The 19,286-nt window shown below is 36.6% G+C and overlaps 1 protein-coding gene and 1 pseudogene across 1 annotated transcript in view; both read left to right on the forward strand.

Annotated features, from left to right (window-relative positions):
- The window catches only part of Naa20A (N-alpha-acetyltransferase 20 A), a 115,190-nt gene that overhangs the window by 9,152 nt on the left and 86,752 nt on the right, over window positions 1-19,286 (forward strand). Inside the window, exon 2 of the mRNA XM_090399172.1 lies at window positions 16,666-16,690. Within this exon, the coding sequence (XP_090255298.1) occupies window positions 16,666-16,690 (25 nt within the window). The remainder of the gene's footprint in view (window positions 1-16,665; window positions 16,691-19,286) is intronic.
- Window positions 17,138-17,256, forward strand: LOC150102634 (5S ribosomal RNA; annotated as a pseudogene).

Here is a 19,286-nt window from a genome sequence, read left to right on the forward strand (position 1 = left end):
GAAGAACAAGCTGGATTCAGGCCAAATAGAGGCTGTCAGGATCAGATCTTCACTTTACGACAAATAGTCGAGAAAGCATGGGAATATAACAAAGATCTGTATTTAAGTTTTGTCGATTTGGAAAAGGCATATGACAAGGTGCCAAGAGAGAAGCTATTCAATACGCTGCAGTTATATGGTGTCAATGGGGCATTATATCAAGCAATACTTAGTCTTTATTTGAGTTGTGAGTCAGCAGTTAGAATTGAAGGAAGTACAGGAAGATGGTTTAATGTTAAATCTGGTGTGAGACAAGGATGTACATTATCCCCTCTGTTATTCATTATCTATATGGATCACATTATGAAGGAATGTGGTATTAAACCTGATATCAAAATTGGAGATGTTAATGTCAGCTCTTTGCTTTATGCGGATGATGTTATACTTCTAAATAAATCCGCTACAAGTCTGCAAGATTCTCTGACTAAATTGAATAGCTGTTGTAATAGATATGGTATGAAGGTCAGCAATAAAAAGACAAAGACAATGAAAATAGGCAGAATCATTGAAAATGTCAACTGTGTTGTGAATGGTGAACCTATGGAACAAGTAAAACATTTCAGCTACTTAGGCACAATTTTTACTGAAGATGGTAAACTAAATATAGAAATAGACCACAGAATCAGCAAAGCTGGTATCGTGGGAAGTCAATTGAATAAATTCATATGGAATAAGAAAGAAATTAGTCGGAACACTAAATTAGCTGTATACAAGACTGTGTTCAAACCAATTTTAACTTATGGATCTGAGAGCTGGGTCAGAAGTAAAACACTTGACCAAAGACTAGAGACCGCAGATATGAGAGTCCTGAGAAAGATTAGAGGCGTGAACAGATGGCATCAATGGCAATATCATATTAAAAATGAGGATATTAGGAAAGAACTTGACATTGTCAGCATCCAGGAATGCGTTAGCAGAGCTAGTCTCAGATGGTATGGTCACTTAAATAGAATGGCAGAGGAAAGATTAGCAAAACAAGTGTTCTCTGCCAGGTTGGCAGGAAAACGACCCAGAGGAAGACCAAGATATAGGTGGATTGATACGGTACAAAGTGCCTTAGACGATAGAAACATAAGATCTGATAATGTTGGAGTCTTGACAAGTAACAGACTGATTTGGAGGAAAATTGTAGATAGGAAGTTAGTAATGATGTAATTTTTTCATGTAGTACTGTCATATCCTGTACACCCCTTGAGGGTACATGGCAGGAATTTGATGATGATGATGATGTTCTGGAATAGGGATGTTACAGTCACGGAAGTGTTCTTGTAAAGATCTGATAATAGAACCTGTGTAGGTGATATCAAGTCTTTTTAGCAAGGAAATTTGTAGAGTACGTTGTTGTGTTCTAATATTTCTTTGTATGTGTGTGAGAAGATTTAGTGGGTATTATTTTTTCAGCTATTTTGCCTGTTTTATTAGAATACCACAACACAGTCTACAAATTTCCTTGCGAAAAAGACTTGATATCATCTACACAAGTTCTACTATCAGATTATGCTACATATATTTGTCTCTAAAATACATCTGCAATACCCTAAGAATTCTCGAGTAAAAAAGTCAATGACATTGGAAAAAGGGGTGCTCCTAAACAAAAGCAGGCAAAATAGCCGTAAAAATAATAATTAAAATAGTTAATTATAACACGGTTGTAAAGTTCGTAATTTCTGAAAAATGAATGATAAGACAGAATTGAGAAGGACCATGATGACTAATAAGTAAATAAGAATTGAGCAGGAGAAATGGTGTGGGCAGTGAATTGGAAGTTGGAAGGATGAAAGGACTTGTATATGTCTGATGGACTGCATTTGAATGGTATGCAGTTAGATGTTCGAATTATGTTGTTCAGTAAGAGTTTTGAAAATCAGAATAATAGAAATTAGAGGGGGGTGCAATCAAGCATGTGTCTGGTCACCCCTGGGATGAATGAGAGCCAGTGCAGGAATGATGGTGAGTAGCTGGATGCAGTTTTTCAGACTGCATCCAGTCTGAAATAATGACATTATGACAGGGTAACTGTGGATTCAAGAGGATGTTGAAATGTATGTACACGAATGACCAAAGTAGCAGAAATAAAGAAGAGGATATTTTGGCAATGATCAGGTGATGCCAAAAATTATTGGCATCAGTGAAACCTGGTTAACAGAGATGATCTATTTACCAGTGGCAGCTTGTACAGCAGCACCCCTATGGAAAAAACAAAAAACTTAAAAATTCTTTTGTGTTTATAAATAATAACAATGCTGACAATTATATAAATGCAATACAACATGTTAAAGATTACAGCTTATGTTTCGACATCGATTGAGTAGGTAATAATTGGAATTTTTTGATTAACACTTTAGATTACAAAACAAATGCAGTGTGATCTAACACAATGTCGGAATTATCACGTTTTGGTCAGTTCTGGCTAGACTCGCTGATATTCGTTTGCATTTGTCACTGCACGTAACAAGTGAATCCGACACTGCTTGTCGAGCAGTGTCACTACAGATAAATTGTATGCTTGAGTGCGTTATTTCTGTGAGATATGAAAATTTTATTATTGTCTGTGGTCTTGGTGGGGGTGAAATATTTTTGGTAAATCTTATTTTATTCTGTTAAAATAACATATTTATTATAGATACAAGCAGTGGTGAGCTATGGAAATTTTAACAAAGGGCTCGCATCGTCGAGCAAAAAAAAACAAAGGGGGGGGCTAACTTAGCCCTTATAATACTTATATTATGACTTTGTAGAGCTTCTGACTGATATAATTCCTGTAGGAAATCGATCGTTAATGCTAGATCTTTCAAAAATTCCAAATTGAGAAGTTGGTTTAAAAAGCCTTTATATTTTGGGGGAATAAAAATCCCTTATTGTTTTTCAGCCAGTATGTGAAACTCTAAAATCAAAAACTACGATCTAAACGTTTCATGCCGACGAACTATCGGCGAATCCAAGCGTAAGTGACCACTTGGTAGTACCACACCAAGGCAACTCGATGCAAAGGTGGAGCAAGCTCCCTCACTATTCTTGATATTTTCTCATAATGTAAAAACACACAGCTCCTAGGAGATGTAGTACTGCTTTACATTGTGAGGAAAGGTCACTACCCATTTTTATATGGGGTAGTAACCTTTCCTCATAATGTAAAGCAGTACTACATCTCCTAGGAGCTGTGTGTTTTTACATTATGAGAAAATATCAAGAATAGTGAGGGAGCTTGCTCCACCTTTGCATCGAGTTGCCTTGGTGTGGTACTACCAAGTGGTCACTTATGCTTGGATTCGCCGATAGTTCGTCGGCATGAAACGTTTAGATCGTAGTTTTCGATCTTAGAGTTTCGCATACTGGCTGAAAAACAATAAGGGATTTTTATCCCCCCAGTTTATCAACCTCGCCAGAAAAATAGCCATTTGGCTTTTCATCTTAGCCTTTATATTTACTGTTCGATGCAAAATGCTTGCATAAAGCTGGGTAATTTCTCCACATAGCAACAGCCGTTCTTAAACTGCAAGCTGCCCATCGTGGCCCCAACACACGGCCGATCCTTAAAATTTCAATACCAAGGTCTTTTGCAATCGTATTTAATTCTCATTGATTTTTTGGTGACTGATGATATAAAGCATATAATTTATCCATAAATATTTCAAAATGATTTATTTCTTTAATTTTTTTTATCGAATTGTCTAATGCTAATTGTAAACGATGAACTACGCAGTGCCAAATCACATGTTGGGAAATTTTTGTAGAAGTTTGATTGCAACACCTGATTTGTTTCCTAATATTACACAGGAGCGAATTCTCCATGCTTGCTGTGCAAGCTCATTAATTGAGAAATAAGTAATATTTATTTGTTAATAAATGCATGCATTTATAAGCATTCCATTTAGGCTTTTATTTTAGTAGACAGAAAATGTCGTAAGCTTGCGCGGCAATAATTGAGCTTTGCATTGTGTATTGAAAGCTGATTCTTGCTCATCTAGTCAAAGCTACCTTGGCTTGCTCAGTTGTAGGAGCTTCCAGGTCCTTGCTGCAGCACTGTGATGCAAGCACATAGCCATTTCTGCTCCCTTCACGTCATCTTAAACACAAGGCCATATGCAGTCAGAGTAGCTCTAGCCAGTGAGCTTCAGCCAGCCTTTACAAGTGTGTGTGTTGCTTGGGAAAATTAAGTTACAACCAAGTTTTTATGACGATGTTATTGACCAGTTCATAAAGAAGAACCGTAGGGTAGGATTTGTATTCAAGTAGCTAAATTGAAAAAGATACAACATTAATTTTCCAAATGATATTCTATTTGTATGATTAAAAGAGCCTGTGTAGCTCAGTGGATGTGGCGTTTACACACCACGGCGCTTGGCCGCACGATGGAAGACTTGGTTTCGAGTCTAGTCGGCGACTAGAGGAAATTTTTCTAAGCCTTTTTTCGACTGGTTCCCGAGTTAGTCGATCTCTGGCACGGGCAAGCGGGTTTTTCCTCCCGGAAACTCGGGTTTTTCGTCCTGTAAACTCAAGAAAATCGACCGTAGAACCCACATTATTTCAGACATTAAATATATTGTGTTAGGGTTAGGGACCACGAGATGGCGGCACATTTGAGCCGTCTCTCTTCACTGTGTACCGCTTAATTAGTGATAACCTTGGGCCATCTATCTCTGATTGGTACCAGTGGAGATTGAACTGCCCACTCAGTCTCCAAAAGTTAGATAGGGCTAAATGGCCTCGCCTACTCCCCGTATACGGGAATAAAAAAGTGTTAGATGATTTTTTTTTTTTTTTTTTTGTATGATTAAATGTACATAAATTTCTAAATATATATCTTTAAATGGTCAGTAATTCATTATTCCGCTAATCAGACTTCAATCACACCTCTCTTTCTCCCTGAATGATAACAGGAGCAAGCGTAATTTTCAAGACCAGCATTCGCCCCTGATATTACACTAGCTCCATCAGAACAAAATACAATGAGATGATTTTTTAAATAGTTATCAGAAAATCCATATGAATTTAAAGTAGCAATTATAGTAGCATGTATGCATTCCGTGGTGGTATTTTCTAGTTCTACAAGATTATTAAACAAGAGGCTCGCAAATTTGAGAAAAATTTAACAAGGGGCTCGCGCGAGCTCCTTATAGCTCACCACTGGATACAAGGCTGAATTATGATGAGTGTCACTGTTGAAAATATGAAAAGAATTCTATTTTCTCGATTATCGTTACATGAAACAAATGCACTGCAGTCTAACACAGTGTCGGAATGTTGAAACTGACACTACTCGTTGAGCAGTGTCACTACAGATATATTGTATGCTTGCGGGTTATTTCTGTGTATAAAACTTTTATTATTGGTGTGTGTGTACGTGGTGAGGATGAAATATTTCTAATAAAGCAATATTTTAATATGTAAATTTACTTATTAATAAATTGGTTACTGATTAGGAAAAAATGAATTATTTTTTATTATTTTGTATATGCAGCACTCCCTACATAAAATTTTCACTGGCTGCCACTGCTATTTACACAGAATGTAAGAGATATTGTATTTTCAGAGAAGATAGAAGAAATAGGGCAGAAGGAGAGATATCATTAATGATAACTGAAGAACTTCAGCCAACAAAAATATAAGTTAAGGAGGATTATAGACCTGAGGGTAATGGTTCATATGAGGCCTGGTGTGAGATAGAGGCCAATAGCACAAAATATATTGTTGGTTGTTGCTATAAACCTGGGGATCCAGAGGAAGATGTGGATGCCATGCATTGACAGATTAGCACAGTGAATGTAGGGCAAGCAATTATCTTGGGAGATTTCAACTATGGTGATATAGATTGGAAGGAGGAAAGAGCATATGGTAGGATGTAACTGCAATTTATATAGATATTAAGGGATAATTACCTGAAGCAGCACAAGATGGAGGTAACACAAGGGTTTGATAATAGCATCAGAACATCTCTCTGTAACTACATTACCAACTCTACCTCTGTTTGGGGAAAGCAACCATACTTTCTTTTGGGAGGTTGCTCAACATGTGTAATTCTCACTCAAGGAAGAGTTTATGCAGAACTAAAAGCTGGCAGCTTGGAGCAGTGAAATGGCATAAGAAGCTACAAGGAATGAATGTCAGTATTGCATGGGAAGTGGTCAGGGATTGTTTGAGAGAGGCCATATCAGACTGCATTCCCAGGATCAGGAGGATAAACTTGAGTAGCGATTAATGAATGAGTAGCAATATAAAGCAGGAGCTGCATCACAAAAAAAAAAAAAAAAAATCATTGTTTGAAGGAATACATAGTTTAGACAAGTGGGCTAACTAGTATATGATGAGGAAGGTTAAATCAAATTATGAGAGAAAATTAGCTAAATAGGCCAAAGCCTACCTAGAGAGGTAAATCCAAAAGAGTTTTTGCTACGTAGCAATTGAGAGAAAGAATGATTATGGAAAGTGACGGAAGCAGAAGAAATAATTGAGTTACTAAGTGATCACTTTGCGAGGTATATCATCCAGGTAGGGACTGTGCAATTACTGATATGGCAGAGGCTGATTTGAGAATTGATGTAGATGAACTGGAGGTGGTCAACATATTGAAAAATATCATTGAATTCAGCAGTAGAGCTTCATGTGCAAGAGAACTAGTAGTTCCTCTAAAGAAGTTGTTTAATCTAAGTCTCAGCTCTTGCAAAGTTCCAAGAAAGTGAAAAGTGGATAAGATAGTCTGATTACATGAAGATTACTCCAAGATAGAAGCAGCAAATTACAGACCACTTAGTATCTCTGGAGTGGTGGTTAAAGGTAAAATTCAGGAATTGATGGATAAGAATATGATCTTCTATAGGGGAAAGCATGACTTTGTAAAAGGTAGCTCCTGCCTTAGTAAATTTTTCACATTTTAAAATAAACAGCAAAATTAGATAAGGAAACAGGTACACCATAACACTGCTAGACTTTGCAAAGGCATTTGACGGAATACCACATGGAAAACTATAACATAACTTTGAACAAATGGAAATTGATATAAGGTTGTGGCATGGATTGTGGGTTGACCCACAGACACCAGAGGATGATCTGTGGTGGAGTGAAATCAAGGCAAATGAAGGTGACTAGTGGAGTGCCCCCAGGGCTCTTTAACAGGGCCGCTACTCTTTAATTTGCATATTAATGATATAGTGGAAGATTTATGGGGGATATTCAGTTCAGCTAATGATTCAAAATTCGGTAGAGCAATAGTTAATAAAGGTTTTCTAGATATCCTTCTGGATGATTTAAAAAAATTGGTAGTATGGGTAAAGGACAATGGCTATCAATTTGATATTGCAAAATGTAAGGTAATGGACTTTGGGATGAAAAGATTACATATTTTGTATCATATTGATGGTAGTAGTTTACAGGAAATTGACGAGGAGTGATGGTGAATAGAGATATGGAGTTCAGAGAACATACTGCAAAAACTTGACAAAATAGCTCAAAGTCACTTGGATGTTGAAAACATTGACAAGTAAAGATAGGGAGGTTATCCCTCTTTGCGAGTCTATGATTCAGTCACATGTTGACTAATGTACAGATTTGGTCAGCAGGATTTCTTTTGAGATTAGGAGGTGGTGCAGAGGATTCAGAAATGAGTGACTAAACTGATGATAGGTCTGTTGAATGCTCCCTGTGAGGATAAATTGAAGATGTGTAGGTTGCTGAGATTAGGAGGTGGTGCAGAGGATTCAGAAATGAGTGACTAAACTGATGATAGGTCTGTTGAATGCTCCCTGTGAGGATAAATTGAAGATGTGTAGGTTGCTGAGTTTAGTTAACAGGTTGAAGAGAAGGGACATGATAGAAACTTAGTTAAGGGATTAAAGGGATAAGTTAGTAAAGGGATTCCACAATATTGATGCAAGAAATTTTTCAGTACATAAGTAGCAGGAGAACAATGGGTCATCCCTGGAAATTGTGTAAGAGTATCATTAGTAAGGGTGTATGGACTAGGTTCTTTGCTTGGAGAGTAGTGAATGAGTGGAAGGGATTGTCAAAGGTAGTTGTGATTACTCAAATGGTGAATAAGTAAGCAGAGATATGATAGATATTGCATGAATAATGGTTAGTATAGGTCTCACATTATGAGTTATTTGATTTCATTGAGATACACGCATATGGTAATAATATATTTTGTAGCGTGCATTCAATAACTAATACCTCCGTAAGAATACAAAATTAGCAGAACTTAATAGGTAATGGAGCCACCCCGTATCTCCAACTAGGGACTAAGTTAAAAGACTACTATAAATTTCAATTAATACTGAAGAGTAGTTTTAAGACATAGCTGGTTGTATATTTTTGGAAGACAAGGATGACAAAATATTTGAAGCCAAACTTGATTGAGCCAACAACATGCAATAAGAGAATGGTGTTGGTGATGCATAAATAAGACCAGAATACAAGAAAAGTGATGAATCAAATGGACTACAAATTTTGAAAACTAAATAAATATCCTCTTACCAGTACTAATGTAAATGTATCCCTGAAATTGATAAGTTACCATCATTGATTTCCAAGATAATGAAACCAAATTACATTGTCAGAATGTTTTGTGATAAGCACTAATCAGGATGCTATAATCACAAAAACACTAATTTTGTCCTCTTGGCAATTAAACAAAATAAATTACTCTATTAATCTTGAACTCCCTGTTACTTTCAAACCAACCAAACATCTCTTAATACATAATCTTAACCATGCCTAATCTCATACAGTTTTGCTCTGTGTATCATCTGATGACAATTCTCATGAAATGGCCTACACTCCTTCATGCTGCTAGGCCTATATATATTTTACTAATTGTTTTTTTTTTTCCTTTTAGTTGTTGATTCTTGGTTTTCATAATTTTCCATTTCAAAATTTATAGTCTATTTGATTCATAATTTTCCTTGTTTCCTAGTCCAAATTTATGCATTATTATTATTGTTGTACAGGCACCTCCATGGAGTCTGAAGACTCATTGCAGGAGACCCAAACTATTCACACAATCTATCATACATCTCCTTAAATCTATTAACAAGCAAAGCACTCACAACTGACTGGCAACCCATTCCACTCATGCACGACTCTCAAAGAAAAAAGTCTAGTCCTAGCATCCCTTCTAACCACCTTTATTCAACTTCCAGGGATGACCTATTGTTCTGGGCCCCTCTAGACAAGTGCTGAAACGTTTCCCCTGCATCAATCCTATAAAATCCTTTAACTTAAATGTTTCTATCATATTTCCTCCTTTTCTCCTATCAACCAACTTCTGCAATCCACACACCCTCAATCTATCCTCATATTGTCATAGGGAATATTCCACAGACCATTCGCCATCTTGATCACTCACCTCTGAATCTTCTTCTTCACTGCTCCTTCATTCCCAAAAAATCCTCAAGACCAGAGCCAAGCCGTATAAAGAGGAATAACGACTTCCTTATCTTTTCTTGCTAGCGTGTTCTTCAATAGCCAAGTAATATTATGAGCAACCTTAGCAATATGTCCTCTAAACTTTAGCTCTCTGTTTATCACCATTCCTAAATCTAAAGCTCCATCTATTTCCTGGAGTACAGTTCCATCAATGTGCACTGCTTGTAATCTGTTATCCCAAAATGCACAAGTTTACATTCTTCACATTAAAATGATGCCCATTATCTCTTGCCCATACTTGACAGTCTATTTAAATCATCTTGCAAGCTCTGGACATTGCTTTGATTAACTATTACTCTACTATTTTCACATCATTGACAAACAACTGAATGTTTCATTTTAGGTTATTTCCTGTATCATTTATGTACAAATTAAGTGACAGTGATCCTAGCATCGAACCATGTAGAACACTACTAGTTACCTGTTTTTGCCTTGATTCTGCCCCTCCATATATCACTTCTTGATATCTGTCCAGCAGTTATCCTCTTATCTACATAACCAGTGTCATATCCATCTCCACTTGTTCTAATTTGAGTAACAAAATTCCATGTGGTATTGTGTCAAATGCCTTTTTCAAAATCCAGCAGAATCGTCGTGTAGCCATTTCCTTTATCCAATTCAGCTGTTACACTATTATATAAAGTTAGTAAGTCACTGAGGAGCTGATATCCCATCTAATCCCACAACTGTATTTACATTGAGATTCTTCAATATCCTAAGACCCTTCCATTGATTCACCTTTGTTCTGACATCAGTGTCTGCTACATATGTTATAGCAGTAACCTCACTTTTTAAGATAATAATGGTATTATCTTTGATGGACAGCATGGATTTGCTAAAGGGAGGTCATGTTTTAGTAATCTACTTACTTATTACAATAAAGTGACTGCTTCCTTGGACAGAGGAGAAGGATACACAGTAATATACTTAGATTTCGCAACGCTTTTGATACCCCATGATAAATTGATAGTGATACTAGAGCAGACGGGGTTGAATATTAGATTAGTGCAGTGGATTGGAGACTGGCTATTTGATAGTATCAACAAGTTGAGTATGGGGGAGCAATATCCAGGAAAAGGAAAGTCACTAGTGGAGTGCCTCAGGGGTCGTTTTGGGGCCATTACTGTTTAACTTGTATATTAACGATATACAAGTTAAACAGTATATTTGTCTTTGTATCATCAGTCGTTTGCAGATGATACAAAGTTAGAACGAACAATGAAGAGTAGCAAAGGTGTTGTGGCCTTACAAGAAGACTTGAATAAATTGAGTGATTGGGCACAGAAATGGAGATGTGGGTTCAATGTTGCAAAATGTAATGTTTTAAAATTTGGAAAACATAGATGGGATGCAGAATTTATGCTTGGTGAGGATATATTGTTGGAGGTGGAAGAAATAAGAGATCTGGGGGTGATAGTGGATAAGGATCTGAAATTTAGGGGACACATAGCCAAAATTGTGAAGACAACACAAGGGCTTTTGGGAATGACACGGAGGACACTGACGTGTAGAAGTAGGGAGATTCTTGTCCATTCTATAAGGCTTTGATTAGGCCACACATGGACTATTGTGCCCAGATTTGGTCACCAGGTTTTCAGAAGTATGAAGAGATGTTGGAAAGGGTCCAAAGGAGACTGACTAAGTTAGTTTCTGACCTCTGGAATGTCGAGTAGGAGGAAAGATTGAGACAATCTAATTTGCAGAGTCTGGTGGACAGGAGGAAGAGGGGAGATATGATAGAGACCTACAAGTTGGTAAAGGGTTGTTTTATAGGATCAATGCTGGAGAAGTTCTACAGAAAATAGTGAGAGATCGGGGAAGAACCAGAGGTCACACACCTGGACTGTATACTGTATAAAGTATATACAGTATAAAGTCCTATAAATTGTATAAAGAGGGTGTGAGAGGCAGGTTTTTTTCGTGCAGAGTTGTGAATGATTGGAATGCCTTGCCTGAGAATGTGGTGTCTGCAAAGAGTTTGAATGTGTTTAAAACACGGTATGATGAGCTGTGTGTGTGTGATAAAAGGACCTCCCAGATGAGTCTTTGACCCCATGAGGTCTTGGGGTGGTAATAATAATAATTAATGATATATCCTTGCAAAGTAGTCACTCAGTAACTCAACTATTTTATCTGCTTCTGTCACCACATGACCATCATCACGCATTAAGTTTAAAAAGTTGGTTCAGCCTTCCTTGCCATGCTGACCACCATTCTCCTTTTAAACCCTCCACAGCATTTTCTTCTTCTACAGCTCATGCTTAATGATATTACTCATCCATCTAACTCCTGTCTGATTAACCCTACTTGCCTTAAGCACACTTAAGTTTAATATTGCTTCCTCTAGGTGACCCTTAATTATTTCCCATGCACTACTCTAACTCCTTCCCTTCTAGAGTTTTATGCTATGACATGGATTTAAGCTTCCTCTTAAGTGTGTCATAATCACTTGCCTTGTAGTTCCACATATACCCATTCTTGACAGAATATTCATCACCATCACGAACTATGTTCTCACTGCCCATTGGTGTCTGATGCCTCCTTCACTATCTTCTTCCACCATTCTTTCCAATGCACAGTGTTGCAGTTTCTGTACACCCATTCCATACCATTCCTTTATGTCGTCTATCCATTCTCTGTATGGTCTACCTCTTCTGTTTACACCATCCATAATACCAAACATGAATGTCTTTATCTTCCAGTCCTCACTCATTCTGCAGATGTCCAAATAATTGCAGCTTGCGTTTTATAATCTTCTGCATTAGATTCTCCTTTGGTTGTATCTTCCGATAGAGCTCTTCATTTGTGACTTTCTGTACCCATCCTATTCTTCGAATCTTCCTGTAACAAGTTCTTTCAAATGCCAAAATTCTTTTTCTTGATTCCTTATTTATTACCCACGTTTCAGATCCATACAGTACACCGCTAAAGATGCATGTTTCCAGTACTCTTAGTTTTGTTTGCAGGCTGATCACTTTACTTTTCCAGATATTATCTATAGCCTTCATATTTGTTTTTCCCTTTGCAATCCTGATCTTTATTTTCCTCATGTTTCTGCACAGAATGTTCCTCTTGTTTTATAATCTCCCAAACTTGCACAATTACTTTCTACCAGTCGGAGGCAGTGTGGCCACCTTTTCCTGTGACCAGGTACAATAATCTCACACCCTTAGTTCCCTCCATCACATGCTACCTCAAGTAATTATCTCTCAGTAGATGTATAAATTCCATTTCCTTCCTGCCATGTGATCTTTCCTCCTTCCTTCCAGTCTTTTTTTCTCTATAGTTGAATCCCCTGCTAATAAACACTTCACCTGTACTCATACTAATTTACCAGTGTATGTTTTCCAGTTCATCCATGTAACCCCCTGGCCTATAGCAATAGCCAAATGTATATTTTGTCTTACTGGCCTTAATCTTGCACCAGACTGCTTCAAATGAACAGCCACCCCTCCTTACTTGTCTCCTATTCTTTTCGTCTGCAATTCAACAGCTATCATCAGCAGTACTCCTTCCCCATCCTCTCTTCTGTCTTCCCTGAAAATTCTAAACCCTTCACATTCTATCCGTGTGACTAATTATCTGCTGTTAGACAAGTCTCACTAATGCCTATCACTTTTGGTGAGGTTGAACTAACCATTGCCAAAAACTCCTTCCTCTTGTTCCTAATACTTCTGTCAGAATATAGAAACTGCAGCATCTCTTTAGGCCCCCACCCATCTTTGCTTCCTGAATTGACTACCTTATTTTTACTTGAGAGACTAGATTCTGCACTTGGTCATATTCACACTCACTCGCCTCATGGATGCCTACATGCAAACTCCCCTGCTTCCACCTTAATTGCTTAAGATTTTCTGAATTTGCATTTCAGCATGCTCTGTGAATGAAGCTCTCTAGACACTTAACACCAAAACCATTTAGTCCATCAGCATTACACAAATTCTTCTTTCCATCAAGCACAGACCACAAATCCTACATCATTCCCTCTCAAAGCCTACTTATTGATTCATTTGCTACCAATGCCCTCTTCCTCCTCAGTTCGTCTCTCATACCGTTTAAGGGAACTTACAATCTTCCTTCTTGCTTTCCAGTTTTGCTTCTTCTAACAACTCCTTTACATTCTCCTTCATAGAATACTTCTTGCATTATCAACCACCATTCTCTTACTGCATGTTTAAAATGATTTCTTCAGTATTAATTGAAATTTATATTAGTCTTTTAACTTGGCCTCTGATCGGAGATATGAGGTAGCTCCATTACCTACTAAGCTCTGCTGGTTGATTGTTTTACATGACACTTTAGTTTCAGAGAGATGTACCTCTATAATTAGTAGATTTTCTTTTATCCCCCTTTTTTTTAAAAAATATAGGTACTACCATTGCTTTCTTAGGACAGTACACCATAATGGCACCTTTATTAACAGTGACACCTGTCATATGGATGTGGCATCATTTTACATAATTTTTCTAGCTAGCAAAAGATGTGTACTAACACCTTGTTTCCTCCCCTCCCCCTAAAAAAAAAAAAAAAGTGTTGGATATTACTATACTTGTATTACATTCTATTGGTATTTCTCCACTTGTGTATATTTTGTTTAAAAATTTTAATCTGATGAAACTTTTTTTCCAACAAATTTATGCAGCTTGGTGTTTATCCTGTCTTCTCCTGCTGATTTACTATTTTCTATTTTACTCAGGTTGTCCTTTATTTATTTATTTATTTTTATTATCATCTAAATCATTATGGAAGTTGTTGGTGTAATTTTGTTAGATATTGGTATTATCTGCAAAATAATCTAAATTTTTTTTAAAATCATCTTGAACTCCCAATACTAAAGGATATGAATGTAGATATAAAGGAAATGGCAAATGTAAATTGCCATTTCTTTTATATCTGCATTTATATCCTTGAGTATTTTATAGCCATTGGGTTTTGTTTTGTATATATTATTTTCTAGGTATGATGCATATTTTCCCCATCTTTCTCTTTGGCTATTGCTTGGCTTTTTTTATTACTAATCTTTTTAAGTCTAGCTGTGTTATTTTCATTTGTTTTTATTTCACTATCTCATGTCACATTATTTTTTCGAAGTCCAAGATAGCATAGGTACCATTTGAGTTCCAATCTATGTTGAATTGGACTAGTCACTTGTTCTGTGTGGTACTTCTGGCATTCAAGCAACAGTCAGCTGTTCATATTCCCATGTAGACTCAGACTCAGTGACAGAAATATTCTGTTTCCTTTGTGCTCCTTAGGTGAAATCTGTAGTAATAGCCATGGTGGCAATGAAAAGAGTTAAATATTTTCTTCTCTGATTGGTGTGTAGTAGTCTTCACAGTTGTGTGTGTGGTTTCAGGTGCTAGAGGTGGCAACCCGACATAAGTGGTAATTGCTTCATTATTAGGACAGGTCAGGTGTGTATGTGTGTGTGTGCCTGAAGTGCTATAGAAGAGAATGATCTGTATATATCTCCATTTGGCCTGGTACACTTTGTGTACCAGACCAGGTGCACTCTGGATGAAGGGTACACTTTGCATCCTCTGGTACATTTTGTGTACAGACTAGATGCAGACATGCAGCAGAGATTGTGGAACTTACTTAGAGTGGGTAATATGTTGTGGAACATCCTCCACTCCATCTACATTTGGTCTGGTGCACTTTATCTTGTAGGGAAAATCTCACTGAAATCTGAGTGGCATGTATAAGTATAAAGAGGAGAAAGATATAGATGCATGCGCAAAGGATAAAGCTGGATGTATTGATATGATGAAGTGTATATTTTCTTAAATTTGGAAGGTGGAAGCTTCAGATGATACTTCTTGGGGGGTTCCAGTAGAAATTTAAATTCCTTGAGGTGTAGTGGTATCTGGAAAGGTTTTCATGATGGCTGGACTTTCTGTTAGTATATTTTGTAATGTTTCTTTATACAGGGTTTGTATGGTAGGAAGAGTCAGATCAGTCTAATATTTGTTTGCTTTCTTGATTTAGGTTAAAAGGGCTGAGACAAAATTTTGTGTGCATTTACTATTCTATGTTCAGAGTTTAGTTCTGCATGGTTGTAAGCTCTGCAATTTTGAGCTGATCTTACCCATTTCCCATTTCAAAATATCTGTTTGTGATATTTTCCCACTTAGATATTCCTAGGTCTGTTATCTTCCAGATTTGTGTGGAAATTTGCTCTCTCAATTGACAAGGTTGAGTGTGAATAATGAGCTGGATGTCATTTTCATTTGTAGCATTGTGATACATGAAAAGTATTATTATTTTATTTACTTATTTATTTTTGTAATAACTGAAATATCTTATTCCATTTGTGCATTAAAATCTTCACCTAAGTAGGATATGTGCTGTGTTATGCTGTCTCTAGGTAAGCACTATTTTGCTGCCCCTGAATTTAAGAAAATACATAAATAATAATCAACAAATGGTGCTTTTATGATTGAGATACAATTTTTTACCACCCTTAGTATTTGATGCTCCTAGGCATTGCCCTAGTTGCTTAGTGGTTATGACAGCTCCGATGTGGATATTGTGTGTTGAGATGATAAAGGGGTCATCTAAGAGGTGAATGTAGAAAGCATTCTTGAATTATCTGAAGTCTTCATTTTGTGTGTAGGTTATAGTTGCTTTTGGGTTTGAGTTTGTAATTATGGTCTTAATTGTATTGATGTATTGCTAGATGAGAACTATCAGTCCTTTTGTTGACTAGAATTCATTTCTCACTGTTAACTAAGATTCACTTTTGTCCGAAATGCATTGAAGAAAGTAGAATCACTGAATTTAAATATCAGTTATATTATTAGCAGATAAATAAGAATCAAAATAGATAAATATATATCGAAAGTTACCATGCGATAACTTCTCACATGGTAGCTAAAAAAAGTGTCAGATAAAAAAAAAAATGTATAATGAAGAAAGTAGTGGTGTCTGGTAGGAAACTGTTCTCCACAGTTGGTAGTCTCTACATAATTTTCTCAGTTCAGTTTATTCACATAAATAACAAAATATGATATATGCAAAATTGTTCACTTACACTTTTTGTTTTGATAATTTTTTTGTTCATTTTGATTTTTCTTTATAATTAGAATTTTGTATATAGTGAATAGGAAGCCTCACTTACAGTTAAATATTGCTGAATTTTGTGGTAATTTATTAATATATTCTGATGTTTAACTGATGAATACAAAAAAATATTTATTTCAATAGGAATATGGATCCATTGACAGAGACTGTATCCTTTTTCTCTGCACATATTAGGAATAAATTAACACATTTTTAATATTTTGTATTTTATTTTAATGTTATAATTTTATAAGAATATGAAATATTAATATTTAATAAGATTATTTTCATATTCTTATATAATGTGACATACAAATATCAAATTTTTAGTTACATTTCATTTAACTAAAAATATGTTGAAATAAAAGTATATATAAAATATCTTATGTCAGGTGTTAACTCTATTTATGACCAAAGTCTCATGCTAGATCTTATAATTTTTTTTGAGTATATTTAGCTGATTGTTTTGAAGTTATTTAATATGTCCTTCATTTCCTGTACAGAAATATTATTTTTAGATTTTATAATTCACAAATTTTATAATTTTTATCCTTAATTTTCTGATATGATTAAGTTTGCATTATCATGTCTTAAGTTTGCATTATCATGTTTGCATGTCAGTGGCCACATCGGTTTGAAAGCACCAGTTCTCGTTTGATCACTGAAGTTAAGCAAACCAGAGTCCAGTTAGTGCTTGGTAGGGTGCCCATCTTGGAAACCTGGGTGTTGCTGGCATTAATTATTTTACATGAGAATTATGAGAGTGTGAATGATAGTATTAATGGTTTCTCAGAGAATAAAAAAGATGAGATAGATGCATTGAGTGAGATCGCGTTGTTGAATGGTGCGATAGAAAGGGCAAAACAGCAGCTAGAGTGCATGAACAAAAGTAGACTGAATGAACCAACCAATAATAAAAGGTATGACAGGAAAAATAGACGTATGAATGTGAACATGAACAAAATGAAGGATAGAGTGCTGTATGGAGACTCATTAGTACGAGGTGTGTTAGTAGAGGATTTGACAAAATCGTACCAACCTGGTGCGAACATAAAGGACGTAACTGCGTCTATTAGAGAGCAAAAGGAAAGGGTGAAAGAAATGATTGTTGTGGCAGGTACGAATGATTTGAAAGGAGATAAAATGGATATGATAGAAGACCTGAATGAATTGTTTGAGGTAGCAAAAGAAAAGAGTGAGAGAGTTAGAATGATTAGTCTTTTGCCACGGTATGACAGTGAAATGTTTAAAAGGAGGGCTATAATTGCGAATGACTTTATGCGTGGGTTATGTATGACGAGTGGTGTGGAATTTGTGGATGTGTGGAGTGAGTTTGATGGGCGAAAGGATCTATATAAGATGGATGGCTTGCATTTGAATCGTTATGGTGTAAGAAGACTTGAGAAAGTGTTGCTGAATGTAGTGGATGTGCAAATTCAGGGAAACTAGATTTGTTGGTGGGGGGGGGAGTAGAGATACAGTCCTTATGGAGGCAGTTGAATGTAAGAATGAATATAATATGCTAGAGCAAATAAGGACAACAAACCAGAGTGGGATAGTTAATATAAGGCATCAAGGTAGGGTTGGGGCTAATGGGGGGGTCTTAAATTCATGTACACTAATACTAGGAGTATTAGGAACAAGAAGGAAGAGTTTTTGGCCATGGTTGGCACTTCCAGACCACAGGTTATTGGTATTAGTGAAACATGGCTGACTGTAGATGATATAGCTAGTGGGATTGAATGTGATGGGTATAGTGTGTTCAGGAATGACAGAGAGAATAAAATGGGGGGAGGAGTATTGTTGATGATAGCTGATGAGCTACAGCCAAGGAGAATAGAAGTTGAATTGCAGGATAAGAGAAAAGAGCACATTTGAGGCCATTTGGTGTGAGATTGTGGCTAGCAGAACTAAATATACAATTGGGTGCTGCTATAGACCTGGTGATGGAAAAGATGGTGGTGACAGTATGCACAAGCAAAAAGAAGAAATGAGTGGAAGGAGGGTGATTATTATGGGAGATTTCAACTATGGTCGCATTGATTGGAGTGAGGAGAGGACACACGGGAGGAAGGAACAGATTTTATGCGGTTATTAAGGGATAACTATCTGCGACAGCATGTAATGGAAAATACTAGGGGTCAGAGAGTGCTTGACCTAGTAATTACATCTGAGGATTTGGCCGTAACAAATATGACCACATTGCCACCAATCGGCAAGAGTGATCATAGGGTCTTGACTTGGGAGGTGGCTAAAGGTGTAGAATTTTCAATTAAGACAGGGTACATGTGGAATTATCGGCCTGGAAAGTATGACAAGCTTAGGAGTTTGATTGGCTCAGTGCCATGGCATGTACAACTGCAAGGACTAGAAGTTGATAGTGCATGGGAGGTAGTTAAGAAGTGCTTGCATGAAGCAATGGCTGACTGTATACCTAGAGTCTGAATAATAAATCAAGTAGTGGTTAAATGGATGAATAACACCATTAAGCTTGAGCTGCAAAATAAGAAACAACTATGGAGGGAATTTAAGGAGAAAGGTGACCGGCAGGCACATGAACGGTATAAAGTGCAGGCCAGAAGGGTGACAAGTGTGGTAAGAAAAGCAAAAAAGGATTACAAAAGAACATTGGCCATGTGCAGGCTAAAGAGAATCCTAAACAGTTTTTTAGATATGTAGCAAGTAAAAGGAAAAATGTACATGGCAGAATGATTTTAAAGAATGCCGATGGTAGGAAGGTAACTGAATCAGTTGAGATAGTTGAG

This window comes from Typopeltis vanoorti, chromosome 10 (genome assembly GCF_054136105.1).
Source record: "Typopeltis vanoorti isolate ZY-2024b chromosome 10, IOZ_Tvanoo_1.0, whole genome shotgun sequence".
Lineage (NCBI taxonomy): Eukaryota > Metazoa > Arthropoda > Arachnida > Uropygi > Thelyphonidae > Typopeltis > Typopeltis vanoorti.